The 24,131-nt window shown below is 47.8% G+C and overlaps 1 protein-coding gene across 2 annotated transcripts; it reads left to right on the top strand.

The window, feature by feature from the left end:
• The first annotated feature begins 1,901 nt into the window (after positions 1 to 1,901).
• On the top strand, positions 1,902 to 23,256 carry LOC146334492 (farnesyl pyrophosphate synthase-like). Of its 2 annotated transcripts, XM_084824497.1 has the most exons (10): positions 1,902 to 1,935; positions 4,818 to 4,966; positions 9,877 to 10,017; positions 10,841 to 10,921; positions 13,121 to 13,243; positions 14,508 to 14,596; positions 15,622 to 15,694; positions 16,484 to 16,561; positions 18,016 to 18,150; positions 21,905 to 23,256. In XM_084824497.1, the coding sequence occupies exons 2-10, from the start codon at positions 4,826 to 4,828 to the stop codon at positions 22,103 to 22,105; spliced, it is 1,062 nt and encodes a 353-aa protein (XP_084680623.1). In that variant the 5' UTR covers positions 1,902 to 1,935; positions 4,818 to 4,825; the 3' UTR covers positions 22,106 to 23,256. The 2 variants fall into 2 exon arrangements, with proteins under 2 accessions (XP_084680623.1, XP_084680625.1); XM_084824499.1 differs by lacking the exon at positions 13,121 to 13,243.
• Positions 23,257 to 24,131: the final 875 nt, after the last annotated feature.

Raw genomic sequence — 24,131 nt, 5'->3', positions numbered from 1 at the left:
TAGGGAGGATGGGTTCCGTCCCAGGCTGCGAACATGGTACTCCGTGCAGCAATTGAGTGTCAGCAGCTGGCAAGCTCCACCTTGTCCAGGGAGGGAACGTTCAGTTCCTCTCCAGATAACAGAGTGTGTGTATGCCTCCAAGTAATGTGTGTAGTAGAGCATGGCTAGAGTTCTTCCCTATATGTGACGTATTTCACTGTATAAAAGCCTGCCTCACTGAACATTCGGGGCTCTCTGCCCCTTTACTGACAGAGTGCCTTTCTGGCCATGCAGTAAAGCACTTTTTGATCCAGGAGTCTTATCCATGTCTAGTGTGATCCATTGTGTTCCACTCATACAACAGCAGTATAAAAATGTAATGAATACATAATGAAATAAATTAAGTAAAGCACTTGGAAGAAGATTGTGCCAGAAGCTATTACTTAAGGATTCTCGCCCGCATTTTAAAAACAGGAATGAGTCCCCTTTATGAGGGAGACCACTTTGTACATGTTGAGATGCCTTGTGTCTGCCCCTTTGGGGTATTTCTTTTCACTTTACTCCTCATAGGTGAAAAGGCACTTTGCACAAGTTAGGAAGACTCTGGCCCACATGTAAAGATTTTAAAAATGAAATGTTGCCCTGCCAACCATAGGCATGACATTTTCACAGATGCTAATTTAAATCACTGTTCTGTGGACGACTTTAGCTTAGAAAAAATGCGCGTAAGGAGGGAACATGATAGGGATGTATAAAATTATGCATGGTGTGGAGAAAGCAGAGAAGTCATAATCCTAGAACCGAATGGGGTCATCCCATGAAGCAGAATGGTTGGTGGGAGATTCAGGACAGACAAAAGGAAGAACTTCTTCACACAGTTAAACCCAAGGAGTTTGCTTCCAGAAGATGTAGTGATGGGCGCCAACTTGGATGGCTTTAAAAGGGGCTTAGACCAATTCATGGAGGTTAAAGGCGCAATCTTAAGCATGTTTAGACAGAAAAAGGGCCTACAGCTCCCAGCATTCCCCAGCCAGCAGGCCTTTTTCTGTCTAAACATGCACAGGAGTGCTCCTTAAGGCTATCAATGGCTACTAGTCATGGCTATATCTTACGTCTAGTATCAGAGGCAGTATCCTTCCGAATACCAGTTGCTGAGGAACCTGAGCAGGAGAGTGCTGTTGTGCTCATGCCCTGCTTATGGGTTTCCATGGGCAGCTGGTTGCCCACTGTGTGAACAGAAAGCTGGACTAGAGGGACCCTTGCTCTGATCCAGCAGGGCTCTTCGTACGTTCTTGTATACTTAGCTCCCTCACCATATCCCAGCATGCTACAAATGTGAACCGGACCGGCCTCTTCTCTTCTCTGCACTTCACAATCATGGTCTTATAAGCCCCTTCCAACCCTACTATCCTATGATTCTATGATCATGATCAAAACAGCTCAATTTTAATGACACAACATTCTCCCAACGAAGAACCCTGTGAGTTTCGAAAGCTAGCAGCCCTGATTTAAAACCCCACCGGTTATAGCACCACTGTTTAATCCTTCTCCCACACTATTGGGTTAACACGTTCAGCGGTATACTTTTTCCCTCCCCCTCTTCCAATCCCCCCTCTTTCCCCATTCGCCAATTCACTGCAATCACGGGGTTCAAGCTCCTCCTTCCTCTCCTTCTGATTGGCTACTGGCTCCATGGCTCGTCCTCATACGATGGAGAAAGCCAATCCAGATGATGGCGCTGCTATGGTCCCTTTTCACCGTGGAAATCTCCCCTTTCGCTATGCACTCTGGGGGTTGTAGTCCGAGCGTTGTAAGCTTGCGCCGGCTTCTGCGGGGCTCTGACAGTGCGAGGACTACCAATCCCGGAATGCACCTCGGTGGACGGGGAGCCTCTATATTCACGCAGGCTGCAGTAGCAGCTTAGTGCTGGGGACAACCTTGGACGAGTAGGAGCGGGTAAGAGCTGGAGGGGAGGGCTGTGTTCGCCTGTTGTGAATGCCACCTCCCTTTGCATCCTATGAAGTGCACTGCGTTTACTAGCTATGTGAGGTCCCCATGAGCATTGTATGGGAAAGGACGACAGATTCTCCCCATCAAAAGCGGGGTAGGGAGGGACGGAACAAAAGCAAGGGAGTTCCCTGGACAGCAAGAGAGGTTTGCGGAAGCCAGGGCTCCTGGGTTCTCTGCAGATGTGCGTGTGGTTAGAACACTCCTGCAAATACAGCCAAGATAAGTTACTAGTCCACAACAACGCTAGTGTGACGTAGGGATTAGAGCGTCGGGCTGGGACTCAGGAGTCCCAGGGTCTAGTCCCCACTTGGGCCATGGAGCTCACCTGGAGCCTCTGAGCTAGTCACTGACTCTCAGCCTAGTCTACCTCACAGGGTTGTTGTGAGGATAAAATGGAGAGGAGGAGGGCCACGTTGGGTTCCTTACAAGAGCGGGAAAGGCAGGTTATAAACGTAATAGTAATTCTGATGTTATTTATTTATTTATTATATGTCATCCTACACAAACCTGTGTTACGTATCTCATAATAATAATTTTAAAATTGCAGACATGTTGGTGGTGCTTTTGAACATTCAAAGCACGCCCCATATATCAGGGTGGCGTTCAGTGTAGGCATGGTCGGGCACCTGCACCTGTTGAGGGCCCACACCCCAGTAGGGGCCCACTGACAAAAGCCCCTTGGAGTTGCTCCTCCTGTTCACAGTTGCCACCTGCTTGTTCCCCTGCCTCTCGCTCTGGACCAGACAATGGTGGTGGCGAGGAGGAGCAGATAGATGCCACTGCCTGGCTGCCTGTGAAGCGAGGATGAGAAATGATAAACAGCTGGTGAGAATGGTGGTGAGAAGGCAGACTTGCTGAGGGAGGAGGCCCATTGAGGGTGGCTTGCCCAAGGGCACCCAGAACCCTGGAGGTTGCTCTGACCTACATTCACGTGTCATCTTTCAGACAACCCTGTAAGGCAGACCCAAAGGATCTGGTGTCACTTTTAAGAGTTGCAGATTTATTGTGATGCAAACTTCTGTGGCCCCCCTCGTTCGAAATAACACGATCCTCAATTATTTGTTGTTATAAGGGAGGATAACACGATCCTCAATTATTTGTTGTTATAAGGGAGGAAAGGTCGTAAGCAGTGGGGCCAAAAGACTGTGGAATGTAAGAAGCATAGTCATTTAACAGGACATCACGTTCCGTGCATCTCGCATAGTCATTTAACAGGACATCACATTCCGTGCATCTCTTGCTCTCGGCAGCCTATGCCGCAACAAATCTCTTAAGGTGCCACAACAGGGTTGGTTCTTCGTCAGAAACAGACTGACAGGGCTAATCCTCCGGAACGGATAAGGGTGGTCTGTGTTATTCAAAGTTGCATTTAATAACTTCCTTAGTAGCCTCAGGCAACCGGGATTCCAGTAGAGTTGAGTGGGTGGACCGGCAGAGGGCCAGTATAGATGCTTAGTAGGCTGGCAGAGGAGGGATGGATCTTTCCATCAGCTCACTTGGTAGAAGGCTTTCTTTTCTTTTTTTAACTACCCTGCTAATAAAGAGGCTAGCAGCCAATATTTCCATGGTGGCTACAGAGAAGTGGGATGAGCACTGCAGGCTAGTGATTTTTTTTTGCAGGCTATTAACTTTTGTGGGCTCTTTTTTTCAAGGCTGGCATTATTATTCCCATATTGTAGATGAGGTAGCTTAGAGACAGTGTGCTTTGCTTTAAAAGACAACCTTGCCATGGTAGAGCCAAGTTTCCAAGCTGGGAAGTGTCCTTCTTTGCTCTCTTAGGGGGCAATCCTATGCACATTTTGACAGCAAGAAGTCCTACAACTCCCAGCATTCCCCAGGGAATGCTGGGAGTTGTAGGACTTCTTGCTGTCAAAATGTGCATAGGATTGCGCCCTTAACTGCTCTGCTACATCGGCTGTCAGTCTTTTGCTTTCTAAAAACTTTCCTTAGGTATCTATATCCAGTTCAAAGGCCGTGTGTTATCCTTGTAATATGTTGTTGTTATTATTACTATTATTATTATTTTCATTTCTATACCGCCCAAAAGCGGTATAGAACCACTCTCTGGGCTGTTTATAACAATTCTCAAAATAAAATGCAATATAGAGTAACAGAAGAATACAACAGACAGAAATGCAACAAACCACAGCACAGTGCTCAGTACAGCCTCCCAAAAATTATGCCTGAAAGAGCTATGTCTCAAGGAAACCACAGGAGGCACAGCATTCACCCCATGTTTCAGCGACGTTGTCCTTTCCAAAATGATCGATGCTGAGGAGGTGGGTGCTTATCTTGTCTATTTTGAGTTTCAAAAGTAATGAAAGGAGGGCAAGCAGGAAAAAAAGCGTTCTGTGTAACCGGTGTCTTCATCAAATTAATTCTGTATGTGAGTTTCTGCCGTCAGTGCCAAGGTCCGCTTGCACCCTTCGATCCAACGTTCAATGGAACGCTGATGGTTGGTCTTCCAGTATAATATAATTTCCTGCTGCCATAGTGCCACCACCAAGAAGACAATAGGACCTTTATGTAAAACCACCTTATTCTGACCATAAAAAATGTTAAATGGCATCACTAATGGGCCAAGAGGAGCTTGTTGTTTTGTTATGAGAAGCTGGTGCTTCTCAGATGTTTTGAACTACAGCTTCCATCAGCCCCAGCCAGCATGGCAGTTGTAGTCCAAGGTGTCTGGAGGGCGCTACATTGGGGAAGTCTGCTCTAGGGCCTCCAACCTTCTGACAACCTGGCGCTCTCTGTGCTGTATCTTACTGTGGGTGGTACAGTGCCTTGTGTGTAATTCCATTACCCAAGATTTTTCTCTTATGTTCCAGGGAGAAGGATGAGCAAGAACGGGAAGCAGGCGGCGGCCACCATGGACAGGGAGCAGTTCGTAGGGTTCTTCTCGCAGATTGTCAAAGACCTGACAGAGGATGAGCTCCATCAGGCAGAAGTGGCTGATGCTGTTGTCAGGCTGAAGGAGGTGAGAGCTGGAGCTTAACGAGAAGGCTTCCTCCATGGGCGACTTTACGCCGTGATGAGTCATGTTGAGGTTGTTGTAACTGAGGCAGTTCTTCTGCCTAACTGGGCCCAATGGCCACAGGCAGTGCTGGGTGGTGTGTTGTGGAGAGCCGCATATGCACATCCACATTCCTCCCAGCCATCACATCTTGGCACACAGAGATGGGGAGGTTTAAGCCTTCCTTCGCCGCCGGCTGAGATCAGGGTATGGGATCGCCGAGCAATCTGGCTCAGGGTATTTCCCAGCCACCACCCCGCAGTGATCCTGAGCCAGATTGCTGGGGGAACGGAGATCTTTGCATTGGGGTCATGGGGACAGGAGCGAGGTTACAGCCTCCCTCTGCCCTCCCCGCAGTGTTCCCAAGCCTGATAGTCTCTCTGTTCCCCTTTCTCAGCTTATGACCAATCAGCTGGGCCATGGGGGAAGTGGGCGGGGCATCCCGGAACTCTGGTGGGCCATACAGAGTGGGCCGGATGTGCCATACAGCCATGGGCCACATTCCCTCAGGCAAAAGTGGGTGGGTGGATTTGGGGAGGGGGGTGTGGCAGCATGCAAGGAGGGGGGTGTTAACCCTTTCCTCCTTAGCTGCAATTCTGTCCCTATATGGCACTTAAGCTTATTTTTTTATTTTTTTAAATGATTTTAAGGCTGCTTTTTAGGGCAGATCCCGTTTGAAAAGCCTGATTGCTGCAAGGGGTAGGGTGGGAATATGAGACCACTAGGGGCCCACCCCAAGGCTTGCATTGTGTTAAAAGGACATGTCATGATTCTGTTTTATTTCCTAAAATCTCTTCTCTCCCACCTTTTTGCCTCAATTAGAGGCCCTTGAAGTGGCTTACAGCAGCAACTTAGTTAAGGGTGAAATCCTATCAACTGCGCCCTCAATGGTCAGAAGCCCCAAACTCGGAGGCTTCCGATCATCCAGTGCAGGGTGGCAGGAGCAAAAGAAGAGATTTCGCTTCCCCATCCTCCTGCGCTGCATTTTTTGCCAGACAAGCTTTTTTGCCTTCAGAGGGGGGGAACGGAGGCCAGAGAGGTCATATCAGTTCTGCAATGGCTTGGGGGGGGGGGGGGGGTCAAATCTCCGACTCCCCCTTCCGAAGTCAGAGTGCTGTCTCCGACCTCAGAAGGGGAATCCCCAATACCTTATGGCCCCTCAGACAATGTCTAGGGGCCATAGGATTGCTCCCAAAATCAGCCATTAAAAAAAACAAGTTTAAATTACAAATAGGAGAGAGAGAGCAGATAATAAAAATAAAAGTAAAGATAATAAATCATCAAATGGGTTTAAGAGAACTTGTGAAGCGAAAGATTAGGATGGAGCTACCATTAAATAATTTTTTAATAAAATTAGATCAAATAAATCCGTAATACAAAGTGTAAAAAGTAGTTATAAAAATGTAATTATGTAACAAACCAAAATCGACAGTCCAAAAGCCTCATAGCATTTCGAAAAATCAACAGTCCAAAAGCATCACAGCATTCTTGATTTATAACAATCATACAGTAGGTTATACTAATACACCTGTCCCAGATGCATTTCAACCCTTCGTCAGTGGGATGAAAGGTGTTACCATAATTATAACCCCCAAGCACTCAGTTTTGTTAAGTTAATTATCAAAATTGGACCAGAAAATCACTCTTGTATAGCTTATCTGTTTCATCTACTTCAGTTGGTTACTGGATAGAACAGGAGGAGAAGGGAGAAACACCATTCTCTCCTATCTCATAACCAATGGCTTGCATATGCCTACCTGAAGCATGATCAAATTTTAGATAAAATCTTGCATATGAAAAGTCTATACACTGCAAGTTTGACCCAAACCTGCCATGTATAGACTTTTCATATGCAGGATTTTATCTAAAAATTTGATTCATGCTTCATGTTGGCAAACTATGCAAGAGGGGTTTTTTATTTTAAAAAAGTAAATAAAAGCACCAAGCCCTATCATCACAACAGGGAGTTGGGCAGAAAATTGCATTGAAGATCAAACGTCAACAGGGCAGGTCTTCCATTTAGAACAAATGGCCATGAGGAGTGGAGCCAGACAGATCTCCTGGGACAGGGTGTTGTGCAATCTAGGCCTGTCAACAGAGCGGCCTCTTCACTGCAGAGTCTTCCCAACTGAAAGTCAGCTGATGGGATCAAGTTGCAGCTGAAAAGATTTAGACTGGATGATCAGATCAACCCTAGCTCAGCGGTTGGTAGAGCACCAGCCATAGGTTGCTTAGTGGTGTTGGAGAGGCCCTTCCCCGCAAAGAAGAGCAAAAGTGTTGCAGCTTCCTAGTTTGGGGGAAGAAAAGTCTACTTAAGTTGGGACATGATGGAGGTTTTGTAACATTATCCCTAGTGTGGAGAAAGGGGATAGATTTTTCTTTTCAACTCCTCCTCCCATAGCCCTATAACAGGAGTGTTGGACCTCTTTCAGCCCAAGGGCCCAATTCAATTTCAGAGAAGCTCTCGGGGGGGGGGGGGGGGCTGCTTTCTAGTGGTGGGCAGGGCCCAAATACCAACAATACCAGCATATTTTAGCTTAAACCATTTACTACCTGTAACTAAGGCTTAGGAGAGGCTTTTCAGCCTTTTTGAAGGGCAGGGGGATATGTAAAAGCCAGGAAACCATCAAATGATTGGCAGGTGGGGGAAAGGGGGTGGGCCTAGGGGAACGGGCTGGGGCCATCTGAGGAACCCAGGCTGGCTGGATTTTGCCCGTAAGCCTGAGGTTCAACACCCCTTGGGCTGGTCATCCAGTGAAATGGATAGGCAAGTAGATGCTTCACACCATGCCTAATTACCTGATGGAATTTGCTGCCACACAATGTCGTTATAACCCTTAACTTAAATGGCTTTAAAAGGGGATTGGACAAATTCACAGAGAAGGGGGAGAGGGGTTTATCAATGCCTGTTAGCCGTAATCACTTAATGGAGCCTCTGGGTGTGGATGCAGTTTACCTTCTGTGTACCAGTCACTGAGAGGCAGCACTGCAGGGGGCAGAGAAGATGTTGCATTCCTGCCCTCTCTATGGGCCTGGTTGCTTGTGGCTGGCCACTGTTGGAAACAGGATGTCATTCTTTTATTTACCGTGTTAAATATATTAGTGATTAGTCACTTCATAAAATGCAGTTCTTGACATACAGGGCTGGCCTTACCATTAAGCATAGTGAGGTGTCCACCTCAGGTAGCATGAAAGGACAGCAAACTCTCAGTTATTTGATTATTAGTGTATCTTTACTCTTGGGGAGAGGCACTCGAGGGAGTTTCTGCCTTGGATGTAAATCAGGCAGTCTTGGTTACTAGGCATCTTCAGCTGCAGTGTAGAGGGGGATCATTTGCTGTTGCAGTAAGCCAGTGTGGTGTAGTGGTTAGAGGTTTGGACTGGGGAGACCCGGGTTCAGATCCCCACCCTTCCATAAAGCTTACTGGGTGATTTTGGGGCCAATCACTGACTCAGCATAACCTACCTCACAGGGTTGCTGTGAGGATAAAATGGAGAGGAGCAGCATGCTCGTTGGAGGAAAAGGAGGGATAGAAATGTAACAAATAAAGCCCTGATGATAAAGCAAAATAAATTGCTTTATTTTATAAAGCAAAAATAAAGCAATAAAATACAATTAACAATGAAAACATCCAGCATAACAAAATAAAAACAAGATGCCAACACCAGTACAAATCAGCTGATCGCCTAAGGGCACAATCCTATGCATGTTTAGACAGGAAAAAAGGCCTACAACTCCTAGTATGCCCCAGCCAGCCAGGCATTGTAGGCCTCTTTTCTGTCTAAACATGCATAGGATTGCACCTTAAAAGAGCTACAACTAACTCACCAAAAATAAAAGACCAGGAAGTTATCTTAATCAACGGAGACTAATAATAAGATGTTGGTGAGATGTTAATATGGTATTTAAAAGGCCAGGAAGAATAAAAAAGTCTCAGTCTGGTCCCAGAAAGCCAGCAAAGGGGGTGCCAGGCAAGCATCTCTCAGGAGAGCGTTCCATAAACAGGGCCACCACTGAAAATGCCTTCTCTGTCATGGCTGCCCTCTGAATTTCAGCTTGAGGGGCACTCAGAGAAGGGCTATGGCTGATGGTTTTAGGATATGGGCAGGATTAGGTGGGCAGTTGTCTCTTCTTATAGTCTTACGTTAATAGTAAGGATATAGTAACTGTAAGAAGAGGCTACAGGTCAACCTTAGTCCTAATCCAGCTTCTTGTTTCTCATGGTGGCCTGTCAGATTCCTTTTGGAAAAAAGCAACAGCCTTGTGTTGCCATTTATCCCTGGCTTCAAGGACGCTTAGTGTAGGTATACTGCCCCTGTACGTGGAAGTCCCATTTGCCTATCATGGGCTACCTGCCATGGATGGACTTGTCCCTGCTGTTGTCGCTCGACGTTTAAAGAAGCCAGCTAGAGAAAAGTTTGGTTGGAGTAGTTGAGGTGACTGTAATCTAGGGGTGTTTGGCCCGAGGGCCAAATTCCATTTCAAAAAAGCTCTGGGGGGCTGCATTCCAGTGGTGGGTGCAGCCAAAAGCAAAAAGGGTGGGGCCAAAAATACCAGCGTATTTCAGCTTCAAGCTCTTCTTGCCAGTAACTAAGCCTTAGGAGAGGCATTTCAACCTTTTAGAATGGGGAAAAAACTGCACAAAAGCCAGGAAACTATCAAGCAGTCAGGAAGGAGGGGGCAGGGCCTTGGTTATCTAGGGAACACAGATAGGCCGGATTTGCCCCGCAAGCCTGAGGTTCAACACCCCTGCTATAATCCGCAACGAATGAGGGCTCGTTTTATGTGGAGCCTGAAATGCTGTTGCCAACCGTTTTCCTGCCTTGGGGTCTTTAGTGTTGCCACAAATGTCGCGTTGCCCTTTCCCGTGCAGGTCATAGAATACAATGCTGTCGGCGGGAAATATAATCGGGGGCTGACTGTGATGTCTGCCTTCCGGGAGCTGGCAGGGCCAGACCAGCAGGATCAGAAGAGCGTCCTCCGTGCTCTGGCGGTTGGATGGTGCATTGAACTGGTGAGTGTTTCTATGCCGTTTTCCTGCCATGTGGGCAATGAGGAAGTTGTCATGGGTGCTATGAAACCATGGGCTGGGCTATATATAATCCTGAGCTTTTTTTTGTAGGTGGGGTGGTATGTCCAAATTCTATAGCAAGTTAACATAATCTCAAGGCAGAATTTAACTCCTTTATTTTGCTTCTTTTGGCCAGAGGGAGGCCCAAAGGCTATGCAAAACATTTGAACCCTACTGCCATTAAAAATACTCCTTTTTGCAAGGAAGCCACTCTGGGAGCCTTTTTGGCTGAGGGGTAGGATAAAAAAAAAAAACACTATTAGCCCTAAGTTACTAGCCCTAGCCTGCTAAATGTATGTAAGCTGCTCTGGGAGCTTTTATGGCTCAGGACTGGGATAAAAAAATGTTTCAATTTTTTAAAATGTCATTAGCCCTAAGTTACTAGCCCTCACCTGCCTTCCTACACATTCCTACACAGAGACATTTTTGTCCATGCAGGGAATCATCGCTGTCTGTGCAGGGAGGAAATCTTTTCCTAGTGGGGACAGGGTTGCCTGCTGTTATCTCTGCTCAGCCCAGTCAGTGGTTGGAGAGAACAGTGGGGATTCCCCAATGTCAGAGGGGATTCCTCTCCTCGCTGTCCCCCAGGGGGTGTGGGCTTGGCAAGGAGGTGCGGCCAGGGGGAGGAGGCTGTGGGCTGCATGGGGAACCTCTGCAGGCTAAATTAGGCCCATGTGCCGAAGGTTCCCTATCCCTGCTCTGAAGCGACATGTCTTTTAATGTTACTATAATATTAAAAAGATGACAATGTCTGATTTGGTTGCAGCTTCAAGCCTTTTTCTTGGTAGCAGATGACATCATGGACTACTCTGTGACACGCCGGGGGCACCCCTGCTGGTACAAAAAGGTAATTGGAACAGGGTCACTAGTCCCTAGGGTTGAGATGGGGCACCTTTTTTCCTTCCAATGGCATCAGATAAAAGCATATTTCTCCAATAGAACAAGCAGCTGCCTAGTTAGGCAGGTTTTGTAAGGATTTCAGAGAATTCCTCCACGGATCTCGGTGAGGCCAAATGCCAGTGCATTTGGCCCCCCGAAATCCATGGCAGAACGAAGCCCCCCGCGCCACAAAAGGCGCGTGAAACGGACCACTTACCTGCTGCCATCCACGCTGACTTGCGAATGGTGGCCGCATCTGCTTCTTCATTATAGCCGTGATAGGCTACGTAAATACTTACGTGGCCAATCACGGCTAATACATGGATGCCATTTGCGTTCCTGCGGAGGCCATGATAGGCCACGTAAGTATTTACGTAGCCTATCACGAAAAAAAACACACCAGCGGATGCAAATGGTGGCTATGGCAGCCGCCATTTGCGTTCCCTTTTTTTTTCGCCGTAATAGCCTTCGTAAATATTTACGTAGCCTATCACGGCAAAATACAGGGATGCAAATGGCGGTGGCTACGGCAGCCGCCATTTGCGTCCCTGCAGGCTGCCCAGCAGCCGGATGTCCGGCTCCTGGCGGCCCCGGCTGGCGGCTCCGTGGAATCTCCGCAGAGCAGAGCCGGCCAGAGAGAATTTTGGGGGGAAGGACGGAGCGCCTCCCCCCCACCGCGAATGTCACCCTTCGAAAAGGTAAGTGACTTTTGTACAACCCTAGTTTTCTGGCACATACAGCAAAATATCATTCCAGCCAAGTGTCCCAGGGACGTGTGGCCACAGAAAAGGCCCTTCCTCTCTTTACCAGTAGCTGAGCCCCACCATAGTTAGGATATAGAGAAAGGTGTCTCAGTCGTTTCTTATGGTGAGTGCAGACATGTATGGGAGGAGGCTGCGGTTCAGAGGTGGAGCACCAGCTTTGCATGCACAAAGTCCCAGATATGATCCCTGGCCAATCCAAGTAGGGCTGGAAAAAACCCTGCCTGAAACCCTGGAGAGCTGCTGTCAGTCAGTGTCGACAATATTGGGCTAGATGGACCAGTGCAGCTGACTCGGTATAACGCAGCTGCCCATGTTTCTATGTGGCAGTCTTTAAAGTTTGAGATGCATCCATTTCCCACTCAGAGACTTAATATCTAGAGACCCCAAGGAGGAAATTGAGCCCTGAAAAATGACTGGAGAGCCTGGGTCTTCGGGTGGGAGGCCTAACTTGGAGGCTTAACATGAGGGCATGAAAGGCAGTCTTCTTTCTGGTCAGGTTCAACTTCCACCTGGAGCCTTCAACTCTGTTCCCCATGCTTTCCCTGACGTCTTCTGTCTGGTCCAGCGGCTGCTCAATCACCAGCCCCTTGCCGTTAGCAGTCACCCAGGCTTCAGCTCCTTCCTCCAAAGGCTGCCGCAGGAGTCTTCCTCTCGCCACATGCAGACCTTCTCCAGCTCTTGCCTCCTGTGCTCTCAGCTTGGCTTCCCCATCTAGTAGCTGCTCTTCTTCCTGGCTGATGTCTTCGTCAGGCTCCCCAGCCTCCCATGAAGCCCTCTCCTCAGGCAACTCTCCAGTCAGACTCCCCTGACAGACTCTCCACAGCTCCTTATATTCGTTCCAGTCAGAACCCTCTGGCCAATCAGCTTTCGGGTGCCCCAACATTCCATCACCCCCTCTCTGGATAAACATCTGACCAATGGGCATCTTTAGAATGTTCAGTTGTTCCCCAATCAGATGGTACCGATTTCAATCCTGTCTTTCCATATAAATAGAGAGCACCTGGCTTCATTTTTCCCTCCTGGTGGTCACAGTAACTGCCCATTTGCCAGCCCACCATACCTACAATGTAACTCCCCTCAGGAACAAGCCCTGAGTAAAAACCATACATTTTTCTTCTAATGTTAACCCCCTCAGACCATCAGTGGAAGTCCTGCCAGCACTACATCTTGTGGAACTGCATTCCATATTTTTAATAATGCGCTTTGTGAAGAAGTCCTGCCTTTTTATCTTTTATGGAGAGCTGGAAGGGGCATATGTCTAATTGCCAATGTCCTGGGGCTGGTTCATGGTGAACACACATTCTTAGTAATGAGCCTGAGGTGCTAAAAACAGGTTTCGGGCTGATCTTTGGCTTAAATAAGCCCTGCTGTTGCTCCTTATTCCGCCCTTTTCTTTCCCCTAGGAAGGAATTGGCTTGGATGCTGTGAATGATGCTTTCTTGCTTGAGGCCAGCACCTACCGGCTGCTGAGGCGATACTGCCGGGGCCAGCCGTACTACCTAAATCTGCTGGAGCTGTTTCTCCAGGTAGGTTTAGGCCCCGCAGATTGTCCTTGCCTGTGGGTGAGAGAGGCTGTGGCCTGGTCTCCCATGGTAGAAGGCCCTTCTGTTGTCATGGAAACCATTTCCCCTTCCTAGACAGAGGAGAGAATGGGGTGGGGGTGTCTCAGGGCCGCCATTATATGGGGGAGGCTATTTTCGCCTCCAGGGAATGTACGTCCCTGAAATGGAACGCTACACTCCTTTGATGGCATCCCCTCATGCACAGAAAGGACCTCTCAGGTCCGTGGGAGGCCTTGTGTCATGACAGGCCCTAAGCTTGGGTGGTTGTCACTGTAGCTCATTTAGTTGGTATGCATTCCTTTACTATTTATTGATCTGTATCATTTTTGTTGTTGTTGTTAATCCCACACTTCCTCTGAAGTATTTGGGTGGAGCCGTACATGGTTCTGCTCTCTTTCATTTCCCTCCCCTCCATTTTATCGTCTCAAGAACCCTATGAAGTTAGTGAGACTGACTGGCCCAGGATCACCCCATGAGCTTCATGGCAGGGATTTGAACTTAGTGGTTAAGACGCTGAACTGCAGACTGGAAGGTCGGCAGGTCAGCAGTTCGAGACCCGAGTGCTGCGTGATGGAGTGAGCTCCCGTCTTCAGTCCCAGCTTCTGCCAACCTAGCAGTTCGAAAGCAAGAAATTGCAAGTAGATAAATAGGTACCGCCTCGGCGGGAAAGGTAGCAGCGTTCCGTGCACCTCGGTGTTCAGTCATGCCGGCCACATGACCACGGAAGCGTCTTCGGACAGCACTAGCTCTTCGGCTTAGAAACAGGGATGAGCACCGCACCCTAGAGTCGGACACGACTGGTTGGGGACACCTTTACCTTTATCTGATACCTTGACCATTCTACCATGCTGAAATTGGAGAGGAAATGCCCCTGAGAGCAACTTTGAGGTCCTGTAACCCCTCTCAGAAGCTCCCATATACCCCTTCTGTTGCTCCCTTCAACTAATCTTGAGCCTGTTCCAAAACACAGCCCTTTCCCCAGTCATGGAAACCATGTCTTTGTACTAGCAAAGTTTAACCTGAAGCCCTGAGGACTAGATCCTTTCTCCACCCCCTCTTCCCCATATTGAATGGGATTTGTATATTTCATCCTCTACATCTGTCAGTGGTTGGGGAGTCATGTCCCTTGGGTAGGAAATAAACCCAGTTCCTTCTCTCCCTCTCTTCTTGGTATGCTTGTTCTCTCCTCCTCTCTCTGTTCTCTGCTTCTTTTCCTGTTCCTCCCCAGACATCATACCAGACTGAACTGGGGCAAGCCCTGGACCTTATCACAGCGCCCCCATCTCAGGTGGATCTGAACCGTTTCACAGAACAGAGGTGAGAAGCGATTGGAGATGTCTGGGGCAACAACTCTCATCATCATACCTGGGCTTTGGCTACACTGGCTGTGGGGGGGCTGATGGGAGTTGTAGTCCAAAACATCTGGGAGGCACTGGGTTGCCTGTCCCTGGATTAGAGCGAAAGCAACACTGGAGTGGCAAAGAAAGGCACCACTGGGCTAGACTGGGTTTTTAAAGAGTGGGATTTTGAAAAATCTTGCATGTGCAAAAAGAGCACAAACATTTTATAATGAAGAAAAAGAAACCAATATGTAAAAGTCTTGAGCTGCGTACCCTTTTCTTGGAAAAATGGCTGGGCTGGCTGGAACCCTGAGCACAAGCGCTCCACCCTGCAACGTTTTGTCGTAGCTCCCTTGTGAAAAAGCTAAATGCCAGTCTTTTCCCCTCTCTCCCTTTCCACCTATCCGCCTCACGTCCATTTCTTGGTCCTACAGTGACCTGGTTTGTATGTAATGAGGAGCCACCATGAGGGAATTTCCCTGTGGAGCTTCTTGTTGCAGCAGATGCCATTTTGAATCATTTGGGCTGTGGTGGGAGCACGCTGTAGCTTGTTCTTACATGTGAATCTGGTGAGGGTGCTTGACAAGCCACCCAGAACCCATGGGCTGTTTTTAGGGTTGCAGGGAGCTTGTCAAGCACCCCATCAACTCACCCTCGACAGGCTCACATGTAAGTACAAGCTATGGCATCCTCCGGCTGCAGCTTGAAAATTCAAAATGGTGGCCACAGCTGCAACGAGAAACCCCGCAGGGAAATTCCCACGTGGAGGCTGCCCATTACACGTGAACCCGCCCAGTGCGATGGAAAGTTGGGAAGGAAACGGGATATATATAGTATAAATATGAATCCATAGTGGATCCAGACCCTCCTTGTTGCTTTGCTGTTGTGCCGCTTTCCCGTGTGTGTGTGTGTGTGTGTATATATATATATATATATATATGCTAGAACGTTTCCAGATCTTGCTTATTGCTAACATGGAACCATGGCTATGTTCTTTGGTAGGTACAAGGCGATCGTCAAATACAAGACGGCCTTCTATTCCTTCTACCTCCCTGTGGCGGCTGCTATGTACATGGTGAGTAAGCGGCCTTTGCCTTAGCTGAGCTGTTGCAGAGGGCGCAAATGGGCATCAACAGGGCTGTGCAGAGGCATGCGTTAGTTTGGGACCTTGATTCAAATCTTTGCTGAATCCTTGGGTGACCATGAGCTAGTTATTCTTTGGGTACTTCTTCTGCACTATGAATTTAGATCTATTTTTTAATTATTATTTAGTCAATTGAGATGCATGCAGCTCCATAAAGTGGCTTCCAGAAACAAAAACCCCAGCAACATTAGCTGTGCTATCATCAAATAATAGAACAGATTTTAAAAATAAAACAAAGCAAATCCACAGCTGAACAGATTTAAGTCCTAGTTCAATAGATCCCAAGTGCCCTCAGAAATTAAACTTTCTTTGCCCAGCAACACCTAAGGTCCCGCGCCCTGCTATAAGACAATTAAATCCAAAACCTAAAATTACCTAACTGCATCACTCAGGGGGGTGAAATGCTATCCTTCCTGGAGAACAAGTTCTGTAATTTTGGTGCCAACACCAAGAGGGCCGCGTCCTGCATCACCACCCTCCATACCTCCAACAGAGGGAATAGGTAACAGGGCCCTCATAGATGACCGTAAGTGTGCAGGTATATTTGTGTGGGAGGAAACGGTCCATAAGGTACCAGTGGAGCACTCGTGGCTTTCCCTGCCCCCCTCCCCACCAGAGAATCCTGGAAAGTGTAGTTTTGGCTCAGAATATTGAGAATTGTCCTGCTATAGCAATGGTTCTGCCTGTAACTTGTCCCTACTTTTTTGCTCTCTCTCTCAGGCTGGCATAGATGGTGAAGAAGAGCATGCTCATGCTAGGACCATCCTAATGGAGATGGGGGAGTTCTTCCAGATCCAGGTTCATCTTTCCTTCCTCATGCTTCCTCTTGGAGATCACTCGTTGACCAAGGGGGGTGGTGCATATAATACTGGGTTTGGACAGAGGCTGTGATGGTTCAGAGATGGGGGAGCTATGTTGAACTCTTTTCCCATCTGCACGCTTTTTTCAGATAGTTTCTCCATTCTTTCGAAGGTTAGCCCCATGAGGGCTAGAACCCTTGCGGTTGTTTTAAATCAGGGCTGTTGAACCTCTTTCAGCCTGAGAGCTGACTTGAATTTTGGAGAAACTCTTGAGGGCCGCATTCCAGTGGTGGGTGGAGCTGGAGGGAAAAGTGGGTTGGGCCAAAGGCAAAGGAGAGCAAGGCCAAAAAATTTTAAAATACCTTTTAGAATGTGGGGGAAAATCCACACAAAAAGTGCGAAACAACCAAACAGTTGGCGGTAAGGGGTGAGGCCGGGAGAAGGGGGTGTGGCCAGCTGGGGCACCCCGGAGGGCCAGTTTGGGGCCCCAAGTGTGCTAGATTTGGCCTACAGGCCTGGGGCTCATCACCCCTGTTGTAAGTCAGAATTCCTTATTTGTCCCCTATCGGGCAAATCTCCATTCCCCACCAAATTCTCTGTGCAGGTTGGCGATAGGTGGACCCGCTTCTTTAAAGCCATCGAACTGGTGGTGGTGCCCTTAGCAGCCTGAAGGGACACGGAGCATGCTCGAACCAGCGTGCTCTAAAACAAGTAGCCCGGGCCTGGCTTTTCATTGGAAGAGCTGAAAGGGCAGGAAGAGAAGGAATTGCTGGGTTTTGCCAGGAGAAAACAGTTAAAAACTCCAGGTAGGGCTAGAAAATAATCCATCCCTGGACAGCCACTGCCGGTCAGCGTGGACAATACCAGGCTAGATGGAGATCCTTCTGCAGTCCCGGGGAGGGACTGTAGCTCAGTGGTAGGGCTTGGCACTGCATGCCGAAGGTCCCAGGTTGGGCTTGGAAATATTTCTGCCTGAAACCTGGAGAGCCGCTGCTGCCAGTCAGCGTGGACAATACTGAGCTAGATGGACCCAGGGTCTGACTCAGAACAAGTCACCTTCTGCATCAGTTGGAGAGTCCGTGTGTTCTTTCTCGCTGGGAGAGGGAAGCGAAGCACAGCCAACGGGTGGGCCAGGCCGGTCTCCCTGTTGGCTTGAGGTAATTCCTGGGCACCAGTGGGTGCAGCCCCCCAGCAGCCCTGGCTTCCTTGGCTGATGGCAGAAGCCGAACCTAGCCGCTGTTGTAAACTGGACATGGGTCTCGGCAGGCCTCTTGCTCTGATCCAGCAGCAGGACTCCTCTTCCGTTGGGCACAGCCTGGTTCACAGAAACGGAGGCCTCGGCTTGGCTCCAGCGACCCGCCCGCCCGCCCACCCAGAGAAGGCATGCCGGCCCAGTGGTGCAGGCGTTGTGTTTAACGCTCACCGAAGTGTTAATATTCTCCCTGTCTGCAGGACGATTTCCTCGACTGCTTCGGTGACTCCAAGATGACTGGAAAGATCGGGACAGACATCCAGGACAATAAGTGCAGCTGGCTGGTGGTGCAATGCTTAAAGCGAGCCTCGGCAGAACAGAGGCGCCTCCTGGAGGTAAAACGGGGTGGGAAATGGCCAACTGTGTCCTTGCTCCTCCAGGGCTGGGGATGCTGGGACTTGCAGTCCAATGCATCTGGAGGGCTCCAGGTTGGGGGAAGGCTGGAGTAGGAAAAACTGGGGTAGATGAAGCCGTGGTTTGACCTAGCATAAGATGGCTGTATGCTCAGGGATGGGGAACTTGTGGCCCTCCAGATGTTGTTGAGACTACAATTCCTATCATCCCAGACCTTGAGGGCTGGGGCTGATGGAGCCTGTGAAGGGAGGAAGGGGGTTGCCCTAATTCTCAGCAGTGTCAGTAGGGACAAAAAGTTTCTCGGGCTGAACAACAGATTAGGCTGCTGCTACCCCTTACATCCACCTCAGGCTGAGCCAGGGGACTCTCAGACCTTACAGGACACCCCTTGGGTTTAAGAAATAAGGGCCCAAGCTGGCATACTCTGAAACAGTCCCAGACCTGAAACCTTAAACAGTAGCAATAAACAAGCAGAAGGCTCTGAACTTAGGACCAAGACTTCGGAATAATTGGAATAAAGCACACACCTTTGATTATAATAGGTGGTAAGTTTCTTTACAAAAGGGAAAGAGAAAAGGGATAGCATACCACAAAACAGAGCATTGTTGCAAAACAATGCTTCAAGGTAAAAACAACAAAGCTTACCAAACCTGCCTTCACGAACCTAAGCTCGGGTCTTCAAATAGGACAGGACCAAACATAGAGTCCAAAGCAAAGGCAGAAAACAAAACCAAATGAGGATGAAAACTAAGGGCAGCCATAGCCCCCTTCTTTTATACTCAAAAACCTTTGACAAATGTGAAGGGAGCCTCCCTAGCCAATCACCAGCTGACTGACCAGTTTCCCTAGGCTTTCTGGGAGGGTAAGAAGTTCTCAAGCAAGCCCAGCTAAGATCATTCACCCTAATTGGGAAGAGTTCTGCCCCGGCCTTCACAGGACTTGAGACCAGAACACCACATGATAACACTTGTAGGTGGCTTCGCCAGTGCCTGCAGGCCCATCTTCACAAAATGGAGTTTTTTCAAGCAGCTAGTACACAAAAGAAAAAGCGATTTCTTGACAGAGTGCAATGATGTCTGGAGGGTCACAGGTTCCCCCTCCATGTTCTCTACATTTGGGTGTTGCATACTGGTGGTGGTGGGGTGTTAACTGAGGTTCCACAGCCCTCTTCCTTGTCTCCCCCCCCCGCCCCCCGCCATGCTGCATTCGGGAGCAGCTCCATCACACTCCCCCTCACTTACTTACATGCTGCCTGTATTTATTGAGCAGTTCCTGGGAATAGGATCTTTTCCTTCTTGCTCTCTTAGTCCTCTGGAACCAGACGTTGGCAGGCAGTTGTGTTTTCTCTTTGAACCCCGCCTGTGTTTCAAAGAGAGTTTAGCTGCTCTTCATCAGGTGCCGAAAGGTGTTCTTTTAAATACAGCAGCACCCTGACACGAGTTGCGACAAACGCCTATGGGTGTACAAAAATTAATCCAGATTACTGGATTAAGAGCTGTGGTAGAAGTCCAAACTGGACTTGGAGGTCCGTGCCCAGCTGCCCTCCAGTTAAGCTCTGGACATGCGGGTAAGATTCAACTCGAGTTTATTCGTGTACAATGAAGGCAGCTCTGTCAACCCAGAGGCAGCCCAGATCAACACTCACCGGTTACATTTATAATCATAATGTGGCTAAATATGTGACATCAGCCAAGCCTAGCGCGCATGTCCGCTCATTATCAATTAAACTTTTACTGGACCATCACCCCCGGCTTCTTCTCAAAGCCCTGCAACTTTTGCAAGGATGATGATTGTTAGGTCTGGGGTGAGTTGCTGTGGAGACAAGGTAACTTATCTCTACTGTCCTAACAGTTTCTCCTTTTGTACGAAACAAACAAAGACAACAATTATAGGCTTTTGAGGAATCTACTACATTGGCACAAAAAAAAGCCAAGACAACATGGCCTTGCCCTAGTTTTTTTCCACAGAGCCAGCGTGGTGTAGTGGTTCGAGTGTTGGACTGGGAGCCGGGAGATCCGGGTTCTAGTCCCCACTTGGCCATGGAAGCTCACTGGGTGACTTTGGGCCAGTCATAGACTCTCAGCCCAACCTACCTCACAGGGTTGTTGTTGTGAGGATAAAATGGAGAGGAGGAGGATTACGTATGCCGCCTCAGGTCCTTGGAAGAAAAAAGGTGGGATAGAAATGCAATAAATAAATAATAAATTGCTAGACCGAGAAAAAATGAGTCCTTCTTCCAAGCATTTTATGATGCTAGAATAACTTTTCTGAAGACTGAAGCCGTCCAAAGTGGGAAAAAACACACACACCAGACACAATAATGGGATTAAATATTTGAATCAGATACAAAAATTGGAGATGTCAAATTTTTATAGTATACTATGAAAAGATCTGATACACTGGATTGTTGAAACTAATCCTAATAACAAACTAGAAAAATGTCCATACAGGAAACTCTGGCAAATTAGATGTTTTGCCAAGTAACAGTGAAGGTCTGAATGTCCAGACTTTTGAAGGTGCCATAAGACTCTGGGCGGGTTCGCATGATAATTTTCAGCAATGGTGGCTTAAATAAGCCGTCATGGTTCATGGCATGTGCCAGGCGTCCGTTGGCACCCGTTCTGTAGCTGAACCCCCACTTGTAGGTTGTCGCATCATCCAAACCCAGCAGGAGTGGGTTGTTGGAGTGGTGAAATACCTCCCAGGACCTATGCACAGTTTTAGGGTTGTGGTGGATTGTTAACCATGCCAACAAGTCACCCTCACCGGCTTCAGTCACGGTAACCTACAGGCAGGAGTTGGGGTACGGAATGGGTGCCTGCTTTATTTCAAGCAGTGCCTTATTTACGCCACAATAGCTGAAAACGATCATGCAAACCACATCTCTGTAACAGATTAATATGGCTACACCTCCTGGAATTTCTACTTAATGTACGTTTTGGACACTTTTAAGTGAAAAAGTGGAATAAGGAGTAATTGTGACTTGCTCAGAATGAACTGAGAAGATATTTTGTTTTAAAACAAATCTTTGTATGCACTTTGAGTCAGTAAAGGTCAGTAGTGAATACAGTGAATAGAGGAGGTGGGATTCTGTGGTTCAAATGTCAGCTCTGCCGTGTACTAAATGACCTTAGGTGAGCCACTAATTCCTAGGCCTCAAGCTTCCATCTTTGTTTATGAGGTTTATAATACTGGCCTGCTTTAGAGGGCTGTTCATAATAATTACTGAGACAATGGCTTTGAAATACATTGAACAATCTAGAACACTGCAAATCACAGTGGCTTGTTAACCCTGCTGCATGTGCCAGTTGAATTTCCCTAATTACCCTCACTAGCGCAGCTTGTCATGATGTCTGAACCCGGGCAGCATGGCTTGTTTGAGCGGACAGCAATCCCCGAATAACCTGTGGTCTGTTGTTGGGTTATTTGAGGATTCCTGTGTCCCCCCCCCCCCTGCAAACAAGCCATTCCACCCAGGTTCGGCCAATACGGCAAGCCAGGCCAGCACAGGTAATTAGGGAACTCCAGCCAGCATGTGACCAACACACGAGGCGGGGGAAATACACTACCAGCTTGAACCAGCCCTATGTATATGGTATTGCTACCCTATGAGGAATGAATTGTTGTTTGGTAAAACACTTGCATGAAGTATGGGAAGGAAATTGTACACTTTATGTCCAAGGCTGGCATAACTTCAGTCTTTTTTTTTTTCTTTTTTAATTCTTACTGCTTTAGGAGAACTACGGACAAAAGGACACGGACAAAGTTGCGCGTGTGAAACATCTCTATGAGGAGTTGGGCCTGAGAGCTGTTTACCAGGACTATGAGGAGAGCAGCTACCAGCGTTTGTCTGGACTTATTACCCAGCATGCCATCCACCTACCTGCTCAGATCTTCCTTAACCTAGCCCAGAAGATTTACAAGAGGCAAAAGTGACAGGCCTGGCCAGTAAGAAGGAAGCCAGCCTGTAGCTTACCTGTTGTTGTTTTTTACTTGCCTGGACTTTAGGCATCAGATAGTGGAATTACTGAGGTATTTTTACCTCATAGGCTAATGCAGAAAGGGGGTGGGGGGTGAGCAGTGGAGGAGGAAATACCCCAAATGTTTCTTCAAATGTGGCTCTTGCCTTCTTGTCTGATGGCCAGGTATTTCTGGAATGGCTTTTCTCTAGGGGGTGTGTGCACATTAATGTTTTAAAAACCAGTTTTGGAAACCTATTTTACCCTCATAACTTCTCAACCTGGGTTGTGAGGAAAAAGAGCCAAGGATCTCTAACCAAGAAATTCTCATTGCTCTTGGAACATTACAGTTCACAGGTTTCTTTCAGGATGGAGGGAGAAGAAACATCGCTATTTAAAGCAGGGTGTGTTTTTTTTCCAAAAGGTGGATTAAAAAGTAGAGCCAAATGGGCCCAAACACACTCCCAAAAGAGATCCCATCTGCTCCCCATGTAGGTTTTGGTTCTTTAAGTGGCAACTAATATCCTGGCTACTTCACCCCTCTGTGCTTCATTTCACCTACTATTCCTGCCCCTCATGAGTCACTCTTGTTAAAAAACCAAAACCCTCCTATTGAGCACATGGGGGGTGCTTTGCATTTTTGCATCCTAAATCCAGATTGTTTTACCTCAGGATAAACTGTTCTGCCATGAGAGGAGCATCTGAAGGATGGCAAGGATTTTTCCTCTTGCACTTGCATCCCAGGAAGGGACTAAGGCAGATAGATTCCCTTGTTTTGTTTTGAAGGAGGGGGGAAGAATTAAATATTCTCCCCCACAAACTTCCGGAGGAAGTGTTGCTGAAGGAGCTTCCTGACACTTTAATTATTATACCCATCTTGGAGGAAGGGAAACCTTTCACCAAGTGGAGCAGAATAGTGCTCCCTTTTTGTGGAGGGGGTGGGATGGGGAGAAGGCCCCCTCCTCTTCTGCTCAGGAGTAGTGTCCAGAGGTTAAAACTGTAGCTTTGGGAGGGTGGGGGGAAGCCAACATCTGTACATGTTTGTCTGTGTGTTAAGTGTCCTCTATTGTAGTGGAATGAACATTCAGGCTGGAGAAAAGTGTGTGTAGCAATAAATTATTTAAAGAACGTGTGTGTGTGTGTGTGTGTGTGTGTGTGTGTGACCTAACAACAGTGAAGTGGCCCTTTGTTAAGCTTGCTTTGTTCCCCAAACTGTTGAGGATCTCATTCACAGCAGGTGGCAATGAACTTGTCACCCGGAGTAGCAAAGGCAACCAGGCCTTTCCTGCAGCTTTGAAAATGGATAGCAGGGCCGCCTTTCTAGAACATCCATTGTAGTATGTTTGGATGGTTGTACTTTTGGCAGGAGATCAACATTCTGCACTAAGGGATGTCCCATGTCTTTATATACATTTTAATTCAAATTGTCCACAGCTTTTCATATCAAAACTTACAAAAATAGATTCATTGCACAAGTAAAAACGACTTGTAGATCAGGCTACTAAAGAAGTCGCCTTATTCCCTACTGGCCTGCTCGTTGCTGTGCTCATCAGGCGATACCCAAAATTCTGAAGGTTCGATCCATCAAGGCTGGAAATAGGGCTGTTACTGGCATAGCACCCACTTTCTGGAACTCCGCACCAGAACAAATTAGGTGTCAGTCCTTGTCAGCACCTACTAAAAACAGACTTTTCCCAACCGGCACTCATAGGGAGGCAATCTTGTCATTTGACATTGCTTAGAATTTTCTGTACTATAAGTGAGTCATAAATATTGTTAAATAAAATAAGTAAAACAAAAGTAAACATACTTATGCACCGACAGGAGTTGTACATCTCTCATGGCCGCTAGCTTAAAGCAGCTTTCCTGTCATGGTGCCCTCCAGGTGTTGTGTATGCCATCTCCCATCAGCCCTAGCTAGCATGGCCAACACGACCCATTTGGAGTAACTGCCGCGACTGGGAGCTGTGAAAAGGTGCGGGGAGCCTAGATCTCTTAAAAGG

This window comes from Heloderma suspectum, chromosome 17 (genome assembly GCF_057233095.1).
Source record: "Heloderma suspectum isolate Gila_16-S chromosome 17, 16-S_ref, whole genome shotgun sequence".
Taxonomy (NCBI): Eukaryota; Metazoa; Chordata; class Lepidosauria; order Squamata; family Helodermatidae; genus Heloderma; species Heloderma suspectum.
Note: the sequence above shows the minus strand (reverse complement) of the source record. Positions and strands in the feature narration are given on the sequence as shown.